This window comes from Aulostomus chinensis, chromosome 2 (genome assembly GCF_037954235.1).
Source record: "Aulostomus chinensis isolate RoL2024-O1b breed Wild chromosome 2, RoL_Achi_v1.0, whole genome shotgun sequence".
NCBI lineage: Eukaryota > Metazoa > Chordata > Actinopteri > Syngnathiformes > Aulostomidae > Aulostomus > Aulostomus chinensis.
Genome location: NC_141321.1, coordinates 30,433,644 through 30,450,985, shown reverse-complemented (window position 1 = coordinate 30,450,985; position 17,342 = coordinate 30,433,644). Strand labels below are relative to the sequence as shown.

Below are 17,342 nucleotides of genomic sequence, written 5' to 3'. Positions count from 1 at the left end.
CCTGACCTCTCTCATCTGCTGTGATAAGGAGGTTTAAATCTCTCCCTGACACATCGTTGGAGGTGGTTTTACTCAACTTATGTATGTGAGGTCACAAAGCAACCTTCCTGGTCATGTTCACCATTCATACACAGATCTATTAATTGATTTCTTTAAGATGGTAAACCAAAGAATTCTTGGGGAGTCCATCCAGGCAGAGCCACATTATTAGGGAAGGACGACATTATGACTGCAGTCTGCAGAAATGTGCATTATAGTGATTTATTGTGGCTACATGCCTGGACGGCCATGATGTTTCAATTGGCCTCTGCTTTCATCATAAATAACAGACCTATTGTTCAGAAATAAACATCTTTTTTCCTTCAGTTCTGTGTGTTCTTGACTAAACTTCAATGTATTCTGCTCGTTTCCTCTGTGAAATGTCCTCAGTTGCAGAAGCCAAACAAAGACTGGCAAGTAGCGTGATTGCCTCCACTGCCACTGACCACATCAGCATCCCCACGTGTTTGCCCCAGTAGATTAGGCTCCTGCACACATGGCATTCAATCCCTGATGGAGTAAATTAATATGTTATTATTATTATTTTCCTGTGCCATATTTTGGTTTTCCTGACACGTCAGCAAACAGTGGCTTCATAGCAGCAACCCCACCAACAACAAGCACCTCTCTGTTCAAGGATGGGTTTTTGTCTTGAACTATGTTTGTGGTTTGTATTTGCAGTTTGCAGAGTGAAGCAGACTGACAGCCTGGATCAGAGGTGTTCAAAGCCTGGGGTGGGGCCCCCCTGGGGCGGCTTCAGACAATGTCTAGGGAGGCTCATGCAATGGAGGTGAAAGAATATCAGTTTATCAAAGGACATCAGCATGTGAACCGCTACAGTTACGGTGAGGGTGCAGGAGATTTAGAGGGCTTTTCTTCCATTCGAAAAATCAAATACTAATAAACGTATATGTATGCCAAAGAAAACCAGCAATATTACGCTAGCTTGGCTAAACATGGCTCTAATTACTATGGCTCTAACAACATAATAGCGATCCTTTCGTCATCCATAAACTAAACTATAAGCCGCGATCCTTCGGAGCACCCACAGGGACCCAGGACCTTCTTGCTGTGAGGCAACAGCGCTAACCTCTGAACTAGCACACCCAGGATGGGTTCACCTGTAGCAGTGATAACAGCTTAACATTCCCTCAAAACTCTCCCCCTGTGCATACGTCAACTCAGAAAGCTGAATTTTTACAGTGTATCGTGTATTCATTGTGTTATAAGGGGAAGAATATTTGCAACCCTTGGTGGTCAGTATTTGCATGTGCATCCTGAATTTTTTCCTCACCTGAACATGTTTATGCACTGACTTCTTTACTTCATGGTCTTTCATTTCAATTTGTGCAGTACTGCGGCCGTCCCCTTTTCCCAGTGTAGCGTTCTTTTGCAGTTTAACCCTGGCTCAAATGTTATTCCTCGTAAAGGTTGACCTCAGGAATTCTAAAGGACACTCAAAGGTACTCATCTATTGTGTTCGGTTGACTGTGTAGATGAACCAAAGAAAAGAATCAGCTGTACACAGCAGCAAATGAAAATGCTTCTTTAATTCGGCTTCACAGCATTTTTAGTAAATCAGTCTTGAGAAAGAATTTTTTTTTTTTTAAAAGACAATCAAATAACACTTTTGATGTACTGAGTTTGTCTCTTTAAGAGTCCTTTGCTAAGATGAATCTCAATTATAAAACCATCAGGAAAAGCTAGAAAAAAATCAAGCTTTTTGTGTTTGCTTATGTTGATTCTGCTTTAGGTGATTAGTGTTCTTGATTATTGCAGAAGTGGAATATGGAATATGAGAGTTACAACTTTGTTGTTGATCTGATTAATTCCTGGCAGCGAAGCTAGCAACTCAGACGCAACTGAGAGTCGGCGTTCAGCTTCTCTCGGTGCTGACAACGGGGCTGAAGGCTTTTCCAGAATCGCTCATGAAGGCCTCGATCTCCTCCACTGTGCGAGGGACGCAGGTCAGCAGCTCAATTCCATTCGCTGTAACTGCGATGTCATCCTCAATACGAACCTGCAAGCAGCCGTGATACAGTTAAACACAGCAATGAAAGCATTGGATGGTGGATGAGAAGGAATGTATTTTGATTGGTAAAAAGGTGCTGTGTCACTGGAAGTGAACTGTCATGACCAAAATCTTTAGCGTGTCAGTTCACGTTAGGAGTTTTCCTTCAGGAACCAAGTCAAGCAGTTTGCATGTTCCTCTTGAACTATCAGAGGAACTTGTGAGTCCTAAAATGGCAGTGACAAGTTGAGTAAACATTGCCATGGTAAAAGTGTGTCCAAAACCTGTTTTTTGGGGGGGGGGGGGGGGGGGGGTTAAGCAAAATTGATATTACAAGAACGATCTTGGGTGGTAGTGATATTATGGCTACCAATCAACTCCCCAATGGGGAATATGACTGGTGAGCCCAGTAACATTGTCATGTAACACTCGTGCATTCGTCCTATTGCCAGGCACACTGCTGTCTAAGCTGCATTAGAAATAAGCCAGAGTTGACTTGCAAGGTTCTCCGCTTGCTTGGACTTCAGTGATTCGTTCATCAGCCGAACAAACTCATCTATCTCCCAGGTGATATCGACTCCTGAAATACAGAAATAAACCTGGAGGTTGACTGACCCCTCCAAAGCCTCGGAAGCGAGCCAGCACTTGGTTGTTGATGAAGCAGCTCTGTGCAGGGTTGGCCAGGGCCTGATCCAGCAGGTGGCTGATGAAGTAAATACCGGGCTCCACGGTGAGGACCATCCGCTCCTGCACCAGGCGGCCCATTCGTAGGCTTCTCAGTCCGGGCTCGTCAATACGCTCCACCCCCTTTACAAGAATACAGTACATTTAACAAAAAAGAACATATAAAACATGAATCAAAGGTCTTGACAAAACTAATTTGATTTTGGTTAATGAAAAGCTGACTCAGGGGTTTGTGCCAACCTCAGGATGTAAGTCAGCAGCTCTCACCTGAGGGTAACCTCCAACATCGTGCACGTCGATGCCCAGCAGGTGTCCCAGGCCATGGGGCATGAAGATGGAACCCAGGTGGACCTTCATCATGTCGTCCACGCCGCCGGTCAGGATGCCGATCTTCACCAGCTCCTCCAGGTGGACTCGGTCAGCCAGGCGGTGCATATCAGTCCACTTCACACCTTCACACCAGAAAGAACTTTGTTTTATCTTGTGCATTAAACATCGTATCCCAAGTTACTGTGAATAACTGAAAAATATTTTAAATATACATGAGAAATATTTAAGCCTCTAAAAATGTTGGTGTTGGACCAGATTCAGACTGAACATGGAGGACATGCTATTTAGAGAGAATAGTTTTCTAGACACCTGCAACCTGAACTTCAAATTCCATTGTTAAGCTCACAAGAAGCTATTTAAGGACATAATCATGGTAATTATAGCCTGACTCATACTAACAGCAGATTGTGTTGATGTTTTACAAACAAAACTGAGGACATTCACTGATGTAGCGACACATTTTGTTTTTCTTTCAGCATTAAGCCTGACAAATCATCCTGTTTTCACAGTGATCCCTAATTAAAGGGTTGAGATCATGTAGGATGAATAAAATAAGAAACTCAGTTGTTAAATCAGACTTTGGCTGTGGTGTTGAATCTGCTAAAAGCTCATGAAAGCACTGCTTGCACATGGGAACAACAATTAAAAAGGTACCTATAAATCGTAAGGTGTTCCGTGTGTTGGTGATTCTAAGAACAGCAAAAACTCAGAGTGCTTTTCCCTAATTTTACTCTTTTCAGAGTGTAACTTTCGCTGCACAAAGGGTGATGACCTGGCTTGACGGCGGCCATGACAGCTCTGGAGGACTTCAGGACGGCCTCATAGATGGCTCTCTGGTCTGGGGTGAACTTCCCGTTGGCTGGGAAGGAGCAGGTGATGTCAGAGGAGTAGCAGTAGTACTCTCCACCCATGTCGAAGAGACTGGCGGGAACAAAATGCCACAACTGTTTAAATCAGATTTCATTCAGGGTCACTCTTCCAGCTCGCCGTGGAGAATCTTGAGGCTATTTCACAAACATCTTTGGCAGAATGTGAAGAATAAATAAAAGCATAGACACAAAACTAAATGCCACGGCTACACAGAATACATCACACTCCTCGAATATTCGTGCACAGCTGTGACGAGTGTTGAAATGACAACTAACAGGAAGTAGTGGCCGTGAGTGGCTGACAGACTGGTGGCCAGCGATCCAACTGAACTAAAAATTTAACTGGATTTAATTCAGTTGTTTTGCTGGTTACTCAGAAACAGCAGAGTCAACAGTGACGAAGCTTCATGAAGAAGAATACAGATTAAAAAAAATGAATGACTCACCACATGTCTCCGTCTAAAATGGTTTTGTCATTGGGAGCTCCAGCGTGACCGTAGTGGAGAACGGAGGCATTATTGCCTCTGGGGTTGAAGAATAACACATCATGTCAATTACAGACATAATCAGTCAAAACAATGTGTGAATGAGAATTATATAAAGCTACCAACGGAATTATTTTGAACAACAAAAACTCCACACAGTAAAGATGTGATTCAAGTCATTTGTCCCTCTAATTTGTGACTACAAAGTCCAGACATGCTGTCTGCTTGAGGAATAACTGACGATCAGGATTCTAATGAGTTTAAGCTGGGAAAACGTTCACATGCACTGACAACTGATCCCCAGAAATACTCATTACAGATGCCCTTTAATACAAAAGGCCAGGCTGTGATTAGTAGTGTGAAAAAATTCTTCATCTGTAACGATGCTGCGAGCGAGCCGGCAGTAACCCTGCGACGCAGAAGAATGTTGGGACTGTTTTAGAAGGAATGTTTTGGTCTCGTTGACAAAAACCTCCAGGTCACTGCTCTGATATCTCTACTAACAGCTGGACCTCCTTCACTTCCAAATCCTGAGGTTGATGGGGTGCAGCACCAATTGGAGGGTACCAAGACTTCCAGGATGTGGAAAATGTGGACAGAGTACGACATTAATAATGGAAGAAGGAAAACAAAACTCAGAAAATGTTGTAGTTAGTTTGATTATTACTAGTTTTAGTCATCAAAATGTAAAAATGGGTAGTTGATGAGCATTACCAGTCTAGTTTTCATCAATGAGATCAGCACTAGTTCTACATCCACTGAGTATATAATCACCTAGGACATTATATTATTGACTTGTGAGTGTATGTGTGAAATGAAAGCCTTACGTTCCACAGATACACGTGTACGAGGTGTGACGCATCCCTCCTTTAGTGTAGCAGTAGTGCTGGAACAAGCTGGAACCAAAAGTAAAGTACAATTAAAAAAAAAAAACACTCCTTCAAGGAAACACCTCAGTGAGAGAGGGAGCCCAACAATTTCATCACAGCAGAGCCAAAGCAGCAATTAGCTGAAGGACTTTTACTGGCCCTTGAGTGACTCTGTGCTAAAACAATTCATCCTGCATTCATTCTTTAATCATCACACGGTTGAGCACATCTAACAATTCTATGTATCCTGACAGCACTGAGAGAGAGAGAGAGAGAGAGAGAGAGAGAGAGAGAGAGAGAGAGAGAGAGAGAGAGAGAGAGAGAGAGTGTGTGTGTGAGAGAGACAGAGAGAGAGAGAGCCCATGTTTCCTGCTTACTCCCATACAGCAAACACAAGTGAGGATAACTAACAGCTGCTCCATCATATTCATGGATAAAAAACAATCGTACTTATGCTTATAAACCTAAATTTTTTTTGCTCATTTAGGAGTTTGTTCCCACTCTTCTGAGCTTGAATAATAATAATAATAATAATAATAATAATAAAACACAATTGTAAAAGAGTGGATGAAATGTATGGTACTAGATTAATCTTCAATATTTTATTGATTGCCACTGGGACATTGGGTACCACTGCAAGAGAAACATCACGCAAAGCGGATTGAAGACAGCAAGAGTAGAATAACAATGTCCAGCCCTGTGACACTGATGGACTTCTTACCTCTCCATTTCATATTCTTTCTGTCCAGGTTTCACGTGCTTCATGATCTACAGAGAAGAAGCGAGGTACATTTTGAAGAGCCTTCATGTTAAAAGCAACTGTGAATCATATTTCCATATGTAAATGTACATACAAAGTCACAAGAGGCAAACGATGGGATCACAGTCACCAACTGCACAATGGTGTAAGTTCAAGGTGTTACATACTCCAGCGTCGGTCCTCAGTCCTCCGTCACCGTGGCGACTAATTTTGGGGTGTGTGCGTCAGGCTATCGCGAATGTGGGCCCCGACGGACATGGAACCCAGTAAACTACAGAGCCAAACGTGACTGGATCATTTGACATTGATCTCCATGTTAATCTTTGGTGCAGAGCCTGAAACTTCCTAAGTGTTTCTGTGAAACTGCTGGTGTTTCAACTCAAAATGTGGGTCCTGACCTGCATTTTATGAGCTTCTCTTTCCTGTGGTTCTTTGTTTCCCCCTAATCTATCTGATTCCCCGACAGAACAATTCTTTGAATTTTTGATTATTTTCTCCAGCAAGGGTTTTACTCCAAGTGGGCATAAAGAGTTCAAAAGCCCCCTCAGGCATTGGCTGATTTGGGAGAACTTTTTCTGTTTTTAATTGCACACCTCCAGGGAGAGCCGCAACTGAAAAGAGCTGACACACGGATAAACAATACCTCGGAAAACCAAGTGTAACGATCCCGCTCGGAACAAGCGGAGAAGAAAACAAATGTGTGGCGCTGATGTCACGGTGGAGTCCTCAGAGCGCATCACATTAGGAAGTTAACCGCTCCTCACTGCCTGAAGACGTCATTTCTTGGGAGACAGTGTCATTTCCCCTCAGAAGTTAAATATGGCTTCAATGTTACAGATTGTTGGTCAAAGGCTATCACTGTTAACCCTCCCAGTTACTGGAGGAAGTTAAAATCTATAACATTTAAACACTTTACAGCCAAGACGCCTCTGACATCTTTAAAGCTCCCAGCAAGTTTTACACTCAATAAGCTGCTCAGTACTTTAATACTTTAAATGTTTAATTTCATGCTTTGAACTTTCCATTTCTTTTGAATCATTCCATAAACTATCTGAGAAGCTCAAATATACCACTCTGAGAGTGCAACTGACAAGACCCTTACCATTTTATGGGCTTCGCTGGAAACCCTGTTGGTGTAGCGCAGGACCTCCAGCTCCATGTCTGTCTTAGTCAGGCGGCTGCAGACAAACAAGAATCGGATTGGCTCAGGCTGTCATTCATCCGTGGTCAAGAGCATTTACCAGCAAACAATTCATACCACTGTCACACACTATGCTAAAAGACGGATGTTTTCTGTGTGAATATCCTCGTAAATCATGAGACTTCTTATTTTCTACAAATTCTGAAGCGAATCTTTCTCATAATTTGGAGTCTGAGACCCCAGTTAAATGTTATGTGTCGTCCTTGATTTGCTGCTAAGCTTCCACACAGCATTAAAACTGAAGGTCTGCTGGCCGTTGGAAGGAGTGAATACTGAAGCTGTGATACACATTCCTTCAAACAAAAGCTGGAAGTGAATTAAATATTGAGTCTTACGGAGTTAGTGGTGAGCCTGATGCTCAATAGAGAAAATGGAGAGCTCCCTGACAGCATTTCCCTCCTCTACATGGACCTACTGTGGTGCTAATAACACTCCAATTCTCTGCCAGGTTTGTGCTTAGAGTAGGACTGCGTTGTCGACTAGATCCTCATGATTGGAACTGAAAAAAATGTATGAATGCATCTCTACATAGCGTGGCAAGAAACTATGGTCAACACAGGCGGCTCTGATAAAGTGCTGCAGGGGTGATGTAGTTTTGGAGATGAGTATAAAAGTGAGCATCACCATTGGTACCCTCCATCGAAAGGATTTTGGATTATGGCAGAAAAAACACCATTGATGATATGTACATGTTTTGTTCTGTCAGCAAGACAATCTCCCAAATTGATACCACTCAGAGGTGAAGCACAATCACTAGAAATACCAAGCTGATGTCAGCTTATCAATGAGCAACTTCTTTTAAGTCACAAAACCTTTGAAAAGCCTGGCACATTCTGATGCATCTTTTGCTGTGCAACTAAACGTAAATATATCTTAAGCTGTTGTTCGCCTCAGACTTCAGTTCAGGCATCGCTCCAAAACAAATTCAGAATTCACCAAAATGAAAAAGGAACAGGCGGCAATTCAAAAATACTAACCTATTTCTATGTTTTAGGACTCATTCCTACATTACTCAAACTTACCAAGAAAAACAAATAAAACAAAAAGAGCAATGGCTGCAGGAAAGGCAGGAAAAACACACTCCTCTCATGTTCAGGGACAGGAGAAGATCAGGAAAACAAGGAGGCTTCCTCCTAAAATATGAGCAAATGTTCTTAATAGAAATAAAGGTCTGGCACTGTCTACTAGAAGCAGGCCTCCAAGAAAGACCTGGCGCCCGCTGAGCTGAAGGTAAATGAAGGGACGGCCACTATTCGAGGATCGGTGCAAGTATCATGATTCCCCAGTAAGAAATAAAAAAACACAACGCATCAGTAACCAATGGTGACGCTAATGAAAGCCAGACCATTAATAGCGAGCCATGCGAGGGGGTAATCAAGAAGTCCCAACCAGGATGTGTGCCTGAAAAGACTTCTCTCTCATTTCAGAAGACGTCGATTCATCTGCAGGCTGCAGACTCTAATACCAAGGACAACCAGGAAAGCACGAAGTCCATTATATCTGTGCTGACTGGTTTCTCACAATGAGAGGACAAAAACAAAACAACCTGAAGAAAAGCACCTGCTTGTGACTGCACACAGTAGCACCTGACAGAGCAGCTGTGATGACCGAGGTGTGGAAGCAGCAGAACCTGACCGGCTTTTCAGCGAATTAAACAAGTGACTGCAGGGTTGTCTCCATAAATCAATACATTTCATAATAATATTAAATACTTGCCATTCCACAATGACTGGGTGTAAAGCGGTGTTGTTCACTTGGAATCTGATTGAAAGAAACAACATTTTAAATTTTCATACAGTACAATTAGTCAGCATTAGAATGTAGGAAAGATAAAGGCTGTGATACACATTGTAGGAGTTTTAAAAAAGACCAAAAAAACACAAAGAAAGAACATCAGTAACAACATCATTAACTAATAACCAACAAGCCAAAGGAACGTTGTTTAAATTCTATTCAAACGGAGCTTAATCAGTCGCAATCCTTATGCATGAGACTGTTGCATCCTTGGTTATTAAAGAAAACAAGACAATGTAGAATTATGTTCATGTAAATTGGCTCCAACTAAACATACTGGCTAATTCCTTCAAAGGAGGCTTCACGGCAGATGCTCCCACTGTCTGTGTTCTGTCCTCGCTGCATGTCAACACACACACACACACACACACACACACACACCGTGAAATTAGACTGAGTGCATCTAAATATCAATACAGCAACATAATGAATGCAGGAGAGCGACAGAACATACCAGTGTTAGGAGAACGGCTGGCGTCATCTTCTTCAGGAACTCGGCAATCTGCAAGGAGGAAGACAGGGGTGTTTAGGGACGAAACACACACACACACACACACACACACACACACACACGTAACCACGTTGTTCTGCTCTCACTCTGCAGCAGCAGCAAAGGTCTCTCAGGCAGATGGAAGTCAACACACACTGTGCCACAAATGTGACTACAGAGATCATCAAAAGCTCAAGCCGTCTCTTTACTCATCTGCCAAAAGCCCAAATGTCTGATAAATACCCAGAAATCAGAGTTGAGACATTTGAGCGCCATTATCATCATTCCTGAAACTGTAGCTGCAACCTTACTATGAACGACCCCCCCCCCAGGAAACACGATATGATGTAGGATATGAATTGATGTTTTCTTGGATGTTTTCGTTGCAGTTGGGAGGACATCACCATATTTCCCTGAGTAAAGTAGAGTCGAGATTCCACACGTCAATGTCTACCTGCAACTGTAACTTCCAGCTTCCAAAAGGAGATGTGGGTTCATCCACAAAACTGATACATGTGAGTATAAAGGTATTTTATGCCTGAGTATGAATTATTTTGTTTTTGCGGTTGCTTCAGCCACTGGAGCAAAACACACTTGTCAAGTCAAGCTGGGAACATGTTGATGTGAACAAAGTGGGTTTGTATGCGTCACAAAGCGTCCTTGGCCGGAGGAAATACATTTTAAGGTTGTCAGTCCAACCGTCCATCTGATCCCTGTTTACCTGATATCTCAGCAACACCAGGTGGGACTTCTTCATTACAAAAGTCCTGGTTCAGTTTCAGTAGGACGTCCAACAAAAAAAACGGTCCGCTGTAGTTTGAATAAAGTCTGTAGCAACTGGGAGCCAGCGGGACAACCAATCTGTTCTAGCATCTTCAACAGAGGCAAGCGGACTCATGGTGGAAAAAAGTGTGTGACAGTGTGCGACGCTAAAGATGGCGTCTGCTCTAAAACAAAGCAGATAACATTAGAATTTCCCCTTTGGTGTCACAACTGATAGGAAGGAGCCCTGCTGGCTAAATATTACACATGTGGTGGTGTTTCACGTGGTCTGAGATATGCTGGCTATTTATACAGCTGGGCTTTGATTAATTCCTCTGTCTTGTGTAATTGGTTTTGGATCGGATAAAAGAGTTGCAATGTGGGGGAAGGATTATTTTTAGGCCATATGACCCCAACCAAGCAAGAGGATAAAACTCTTTAAATAATGGCAAACACAAGTTAGTCGTCTTTCAAATGTCAACAAACTGCTGCATTAAACCATTCCAAAGACACACGGAGCAGTGCTGTGAAAGTGTATGTGTGTGTGTGTGCGCACGCGTGTGACAACATCCCACTGTATCTCTGAGTGTTTTAAAAGTAGGGAACTGTGTCTACAGGCTGCATCGACTGAATGGGAGGAAAATCCAGGGATTTCTTTTGTCTGTCTAGACGACTGTTAAACCACAGAGGAAGCAGAAAAACGAATGAATGTTGCCTCATATTACACTGTTGTAGGGGCTACAACTTCATGGAAGAGTGCGTTGTTGATTGAAATGATAAACTGCATCGACTCAAACACCTCAGGCAGCAGCAGCGAAGTAAAAGTACCTCAATTATCATCTGAAGGAGTGATCAAAAGGTCACAGTATAAAATGATACGTGATGGTTTGAAAAGCAAACATGGAGGAGCTTTGTTGGCAGAGGAAGCTACTATATTACCATGTGAATATATAATTTTGATTTGTCAACATGCACACCTCCAAAATAGCTCTGGAGCTGTCATCCCTCCAACATGGCTCCGCTGGGGATCTGCTGTCAACACCGATATACATGACAGTTTCCCAAACTCTCAAAAATAGGCAATTACAGCAAGTCTGAGCAGGGCTGTATTTTTAGAGCAGGCTGGTAAAATGAAGAGAATGCGGCTGCAGGGGACAAATAATAAATTTGGTTGCCCAGACTGAAGTGGTTGACCTGGACTGTTGGCAGGGTTTTCACCGGTGACTCCTTCCACCAAATGAAGGACCGCGATGCTTCCTGCGAGCAGCTTTTCTCAGACAGCAGCCACTAATGTGACAAACGGCGCCTGGAGCCGTTAGACCCTCGCACGCACACGGACCCCTAACATCCAGTGACACACAAACACCTGGTAAACATTCCGCTGCAGGCTACTTCTATTAGCGTCCATTGTGAACAACACAACCTGCTGATTTTACTGTTTAGCTGAGCAGATTTGAGTGGTGCAGGTTTTTCTGCATTCAAAAATAGTGTAATGTTGTCTTCAGCCGTTCCCAGGAAGAAAAAAAAAAATCAATAGAAGATGGATGTTCTGCAGGAATATTTGTTTTGGTCAAAACTGGAAGTTAGCATTCCCATGGCTTCCCTCGACCAAACTCCAATGGGATTTTAACAATTGCATTTTGATTCATTACTGATGATGAGGTATTGTGCAAACACAAGTTTAATTCAGGATGTTAATCATCAAAAATTAATAACACTTTCATGATTTTTGGAGCATAAATTTAATGATTGGAAGTACAGATATTATGGCTTGGGACAAACTACCTCATGGACACAGGACCTCCACATCCACAGAAACCAGCTTTGCACTTCTTCTATTTTTATCGTGATGATTTTTAATGTCTGCAACATCCTCCGTATTTTCGTTTAACCACTAATTAACTAATCAAAACAACACTGGGTGTGCGTTGGCTCAAGACTCAGCTTTTTAACTTTTCCAAATTCCCAAATCTTTGTTTTTATTTAACTACTTGCACAGTAACTTTTTTTTTATTCTTTTTTCATAGATCCTGATAACTCAGTTTACCCTGGGATCACGTTTCTAATTTCAAGCCACAGTGAAGGCTTGCATTTGCAGCCATGTATGTGTGCTGTCTGATTTGTTGTGAGTCTGTCTTGTTTGTGAATGCTTGTGCAGCACTTTGGTCAGATGAAGTTTTAAATGTGCTATAGAAATAAATTTGACTTCACCTGAAGTGTTTTAAACTCGTGTTAATCACATACCGCATTTCAGGCAACTGACCCTCGAAAAAAAATCCCACTGCCTTTGAGTCAAGCGAATGAGATATTCAACAAAATTAACTTCTTTCCAGCCTTTAGGACTCATAGCTGCACCACTCTGGAGTTTATTGGTCCAGTTATCAGCCAACAGCCAATATCATTTGTGCCCGAGTAAGAAAATGAGGACTCTCACATTTGAAAGTTTATGACCTGTAACTTCATGGCTCAGTGGTTTCACATCAAAGTTCAGTTACACAGGAAGAGATGGGGAGGGTTGCAAAGAGCAGCACATGCAGACTTACATCACAGGTGTACTGCACCTCATCAACCGCGTACTTCTGCTTGAAGTGCTCTTTAGGATAGATCCTGTCAGCAGACACAAAACACACCAAATCAAGAAAACACACACAATAAATTCAGAAAGTCTTCACCCCCGGTGCCGTCAGTGTTGAAGTCACTGGCGTGGAGTGTTTTCATGTGAAATGTGACCTTGTCCACGTGTCTGATGTCACACACTGTTTTTGTGTTGCTGTTTCCCGTTCGGGCAGCCAAGAGCAAATTTACATTCTGTTAGGCAATAAAAAGTGCTGACCATGTCATTCCTAAGTGATCATTTTATAAAAAACACATCAGATGTCAGAAGATGCTGAGGTTTACAAATTAGGGAAACGCGTACGTGAGGAAGGCTCAAGCCTGAAGGTCATTAAGTCAAATGATTTGACCAGGAAACCAAAGAATACGGAACCGATAAGTCTGAGTGCAGCACTTCTTTTAATCCAAACTGTGGTAACAAATTTGCGAATTTTAATACCAACATCTAAGACAAGGCTGAATGGAAATTCTCTCTTCAATTACTCTCTGCAGCATTTTCAATCAATAAAAAACCAATACAATCGCTCCCACGTGTTTTTGCCGTGTGTATAATGAAGGATTCCACTGTCCAGCACTGACTTTGTCAAGCTTTTCTTCAAGTTACAACAAACGGCTGGTGCTGCTTGTTGCACTCAGCTCTTTGAAGATTAGTGCGACTCACTCTCCCATCCAAGTGGCGTAGCTGTCAGGCAGTTTGGGAACAAAAAGGATGCTTTTCCCCGAGTCCACATCAATGGCTCCATAACAGTCGGCCTCGGTTACCCCGAAAGTCCAGTGGAAGAAAGACTCCTGCAGAAGAGAGAGAACCAGCCGAGGCTTGAGTGGAGGAAATGATCACCCTAGATTACCTGATTGTGGTCTTGTGAGAAATACAAAATGCTCAGTTACGCCAGTTACATTAACACTGATGCTACAAACTAAACATTTAATGTGCTCTTTCATTTTTTTTTTTTATTGAATGCCAATTAAATGTAACTAGAAATTAAACATTAACCCGTTTCATGATGTTGGCATCAGAAAAGTGGGATTAGAACCACAAATGTGCTCTCTACATTGAAGTTGCCTTACGTTTTTGGGACACAGTGTGAGGAGATTAAAGTGATCTAATCAAGGGTGCCTGCAACAGCCAAGACAGGCTGCTTGACTCCACAAGGAGCCGGTGAAGGTTCGGGTTGCCCTGGAGGGACTTAGAATGGCAAGGATCGGGGATAGATGAATGAATTAAAGCCAGACTTTACCCCCACCTGAGTCTCACTTTTACAGCTCACGTTATACATACACATTACACACCCATCACCTAAAGCCACTCCTTAGCACAGCTGGAGGAGGTGGGCTTCAGCACGGGATAGTCACACATACACAAGCACAGGGATGGAATGCCGTGGAGGGACGATGGCACTGCAGACAGCCTGTCAGAGTGTGAGCGCACCGACATTCTGATGACAACACACCTGTCTGAAGAGGACGTCTGTGTCGGTGCAGTATCTCTGCTTCTGCTCTCCACCCTGCAGCACCACCACTGACTTTGGCACCACTCCATCTTGGCCGGTCAGTCCCTGGCACAGCCGTCGACGGTTCTCCGCAAAAAGTGCCGCAGACACGCTCAGGGTGTCATGACCCAGCCAGAAGACAGGTCTGGAATGACATTGAGACCAGAGTTGGGGTCCCCTGCACTGGACTTCTTATTGAATCGTCACTGGATGGTTTAGCAATCATCAGCAGGTGAAAAAAAAATTAAAATAAAACATAAAAGTTGCACTGCTGTGCTTAAACTGATGATTTTTCTTTTCTACCTCGAGTGGCAGTGTATAAAAATATTCAGCCCCCCTGAGTCAATACTTGGTGGACGTATTAAATGAATACTGAATATTTTAACACACTGCACTTTTCAGTTTATTTGTAAAAAAAAATTAAAAAAAAATATAATTTTCTTTCTACTTCACAATTGTGTGCCATTTTGTGTTGGTCTTTCACATAAAATTCCAATAAAATACATTTTGTTTGTGGTCATAACCTGACAAAATGTTGACAAGTTCAAGGGGTATGAATACTTCTGCAAGCCGCTGCAGTCAAAGCTGTGATGGGAAATTCTGTGAACACATTTTGGTCTTTTTCCTGAGCCCCGGCATGTTTTAGTCAGATCTACAGATCATCCTTCAGATATGATGGCCAAAAACATCATGAGATTTGAGACTAAAGAGGTGTAAGAACGCCTCTTAAGAGCTTTACTTCAGGGAGCATTACAACAGTACTTTGACAACCTTGTAACAGGACGGTCTCAGAGGTTATAAATCTTGCTCTGTGGTCCATGACTTTACTGATAAGATACCAAACAACAACTATCTGATTGAGCCTGGACTCCACCAAAGTTAATCCATAAACCCCTCAGTATTTTTATGGCTTGTGTATCATTCACTGTTGGCTGAGTTTACCGATAAAATGATGGATGGCGCTGGCAACGAGAGAGGTAGACACAATCATGCCCTAAACACACATCCAATACCTTCCATTGTCCAAAGAATGAATTAAAACACACACACACACACACACACACACACACACACACACACACACACTTGTGAAATGTATCACAGCATTTTTCAATTTAATTGCCAGAGATGTTCCTTAGCACAGGAAGCAAGGGGTGTTACCGCGGCAACTTCAATATAGAACGCCAGCTGGCAATCACCAGTTGTAAAGAATCATTTCAGGTCGGGTAGCCTTTCCATCTTCACTTCCATCATGGTTTTATGCCTGTGTTATTGCCTGAGAATGACCGCCCAGGCTTCTCCCTGTGCCAAAGAGGTTTGTGGGTGATGAGCATCCACATTACAGCTGCTAGATCTCCTACAAGTACCGAGGAAACCGAGTTCTATCCTCCAGAGGTTAAAATGCCATTTAAGGGAGAAAAATAAAAGCTGATTTATCTAAAAGGTCACGCTTGAATATTGCAGAACTTTCCATCTCGTAACACGCTGGATAACTGGCATGTTAAAAAAACAAACAAACAAACAAAAAAAAGCAAGATGTCACGTGATTAGCCGCAGGTGCAGATAGAAAAAAAATTGCAGCTTTGATTATATAACATGCACCTTTGGTAATTCCAATGTGCTGATGGCCGACATATCTGTGACTACCTCAGCTATTTTTCAATGGTGACAAATCTAATAAAACCCTTGTTCCTCCAGTAGTGTTGCAACTCAAAGGTTGTATTATAGTCTGCACTTGCAGCAACGTAAGCAGTCCTGACTGCATCTCTAAACCTCGGCTCGGAGTCATCACATCCTGGCGGTCCAGACACTTCTAGTGGGCTTTATTTTCAGAGGGACAAGCCCACTGTTCTGTCTTCACCCTTTACTCAGAGTCTTTCTCTTTTTTGGCAATAATAAAAGCAATGCAAGGTACATATTATATTATTTATACTGTGTGTGTGTGTGTATATATATATATATATATATATATATATATATATATATATATATATATATTACTGTGTGTGTGTATATATATATATTACTACACACACACACACACACACACACACACAAACTCATCATACAGGAAGAAAGTGTGTGTAAGTGAAAGTGAAATACTTCCCTCCTCAACATTGGAAGAATTCCCAATCCTATAAATGTTCGTACGTTTTTCTCAGTGAAAACAGAAATAGTTCAACTCATATTAGCATTATCCGACGTTTGCAGTCTTACCGGTGTTTTTTGGTAACTTGTTAAGTTACAGTTTTACTGTGCAGTAACAAGAAATCAGCTTAATAAGCGAGCTAACTTAGCTGCGTTGACAGTAAACATCTTCGTTTATTTATTTTCGTTTTCATTCAGTACACAAACGTCCCGCTGGAACCGCTACCCTGAAGCAAACATCTCAACTTACCGTGGAGATGCAGCCATGACGGTGTCCTGGTCCAGACTGTCACGTGCTGGCAGGAGTCACATGACTTTTGTCGTTCCTGACGTATCACTGTGTTGCGTTCAAATCTTCAGGAAATACCATATTAACCGGTTGCTCTCTCCGTGGCTTTAACGAACATGAATAGACTAGACATTATGTAAAACTGTATCCACATAAAGGATAATAACTGGTTAGTAACACATGTGATACACTGAAATTCTCGAATCAAACATTGGAATGATCTCTTCACCATTTATTTGGAAAACAACATGGATCTACTGATGAAAGCAAACTTTTGGTCAACAGTAATATTTGCTGTTTCTATAAAGATATTGAACTTATCCAACAAACCACTTGCTATATAATATATAACGAATAATTTTGTAATCTTACGCATCACGTAATACCAGCACAGAATGTTCACTTGTGTTATGGATGCATTCATGTTAACTTCCTCAGGGCTACTGTGATGTTGAAAGTACTTTTGGTGAATGTGGGAGATTAAAGTTCACAACTGTGTAAAAAGTCT

At 42.1% G+C, this 17,342-nt stretch overlaps 1 protein-coding gene across 1 annotated transcript; it reads right to left on the bottom strand.

Annotated features, from left to right (window-relative positions):
* Positions 1-1,569: 1,569 nt before the first annotated feature.
* On the bottom strand, positions 1,570-16,930 carry pepd (peptidase D). The gene is made up of 15 exons (XM_086189560.1): positions 16,796-16,930; positions 14,359-14,542; positions 13,569-13,696; positions 12,838-12,901; positions 9,497-9,544; positions 9,320-9,381; positions 8,965-9,009; positions 7,150-7,225; positions 6,009-6,055; positions 5,246-5,314; positions 4,380-4,457; positions 3,837-3,985; positions 3,002-3,186; positions 2,666-2,857; positions 1,570-2,059 (listed from the first exon to the last, which is right to left on the bottom strand). The coding sequence occupies exons 1-15, from the start codon at positions 16,810-16,812 to the stop codon at positions 1,916-1,918; spliced, it is 1,488 nt and encodes a 495-aa protein (XP_086045686.1). The 5' UTR covers positions 16,813-16,930; the 3' UTR covers positions 1,570-1,915.
* Between the last annotated feature and the right edge of the window lie 412 nt (positions 16,931-17,342).

Excerpts from the sequence above, each read along its gene's own strand:
- pepd (XM_086189560.1), bottom strand. Across the intron at positions 13,697-14,358 it reads CAGACGTCCTCTTCAGACAG|GAGTCTTTCTTCCACTGGAC; the intron begins GTGTGTTGTCAT and ends TCTCTTCTGCAG. Across the intron at positions 2,858-3,001 it reads ATGTTGGAGGTTACCCTCAG|GGGGTGGAGCGTATTGACGA; the intron begins GTGAGAGCTGCT and ends ATTCTTGTAAAG.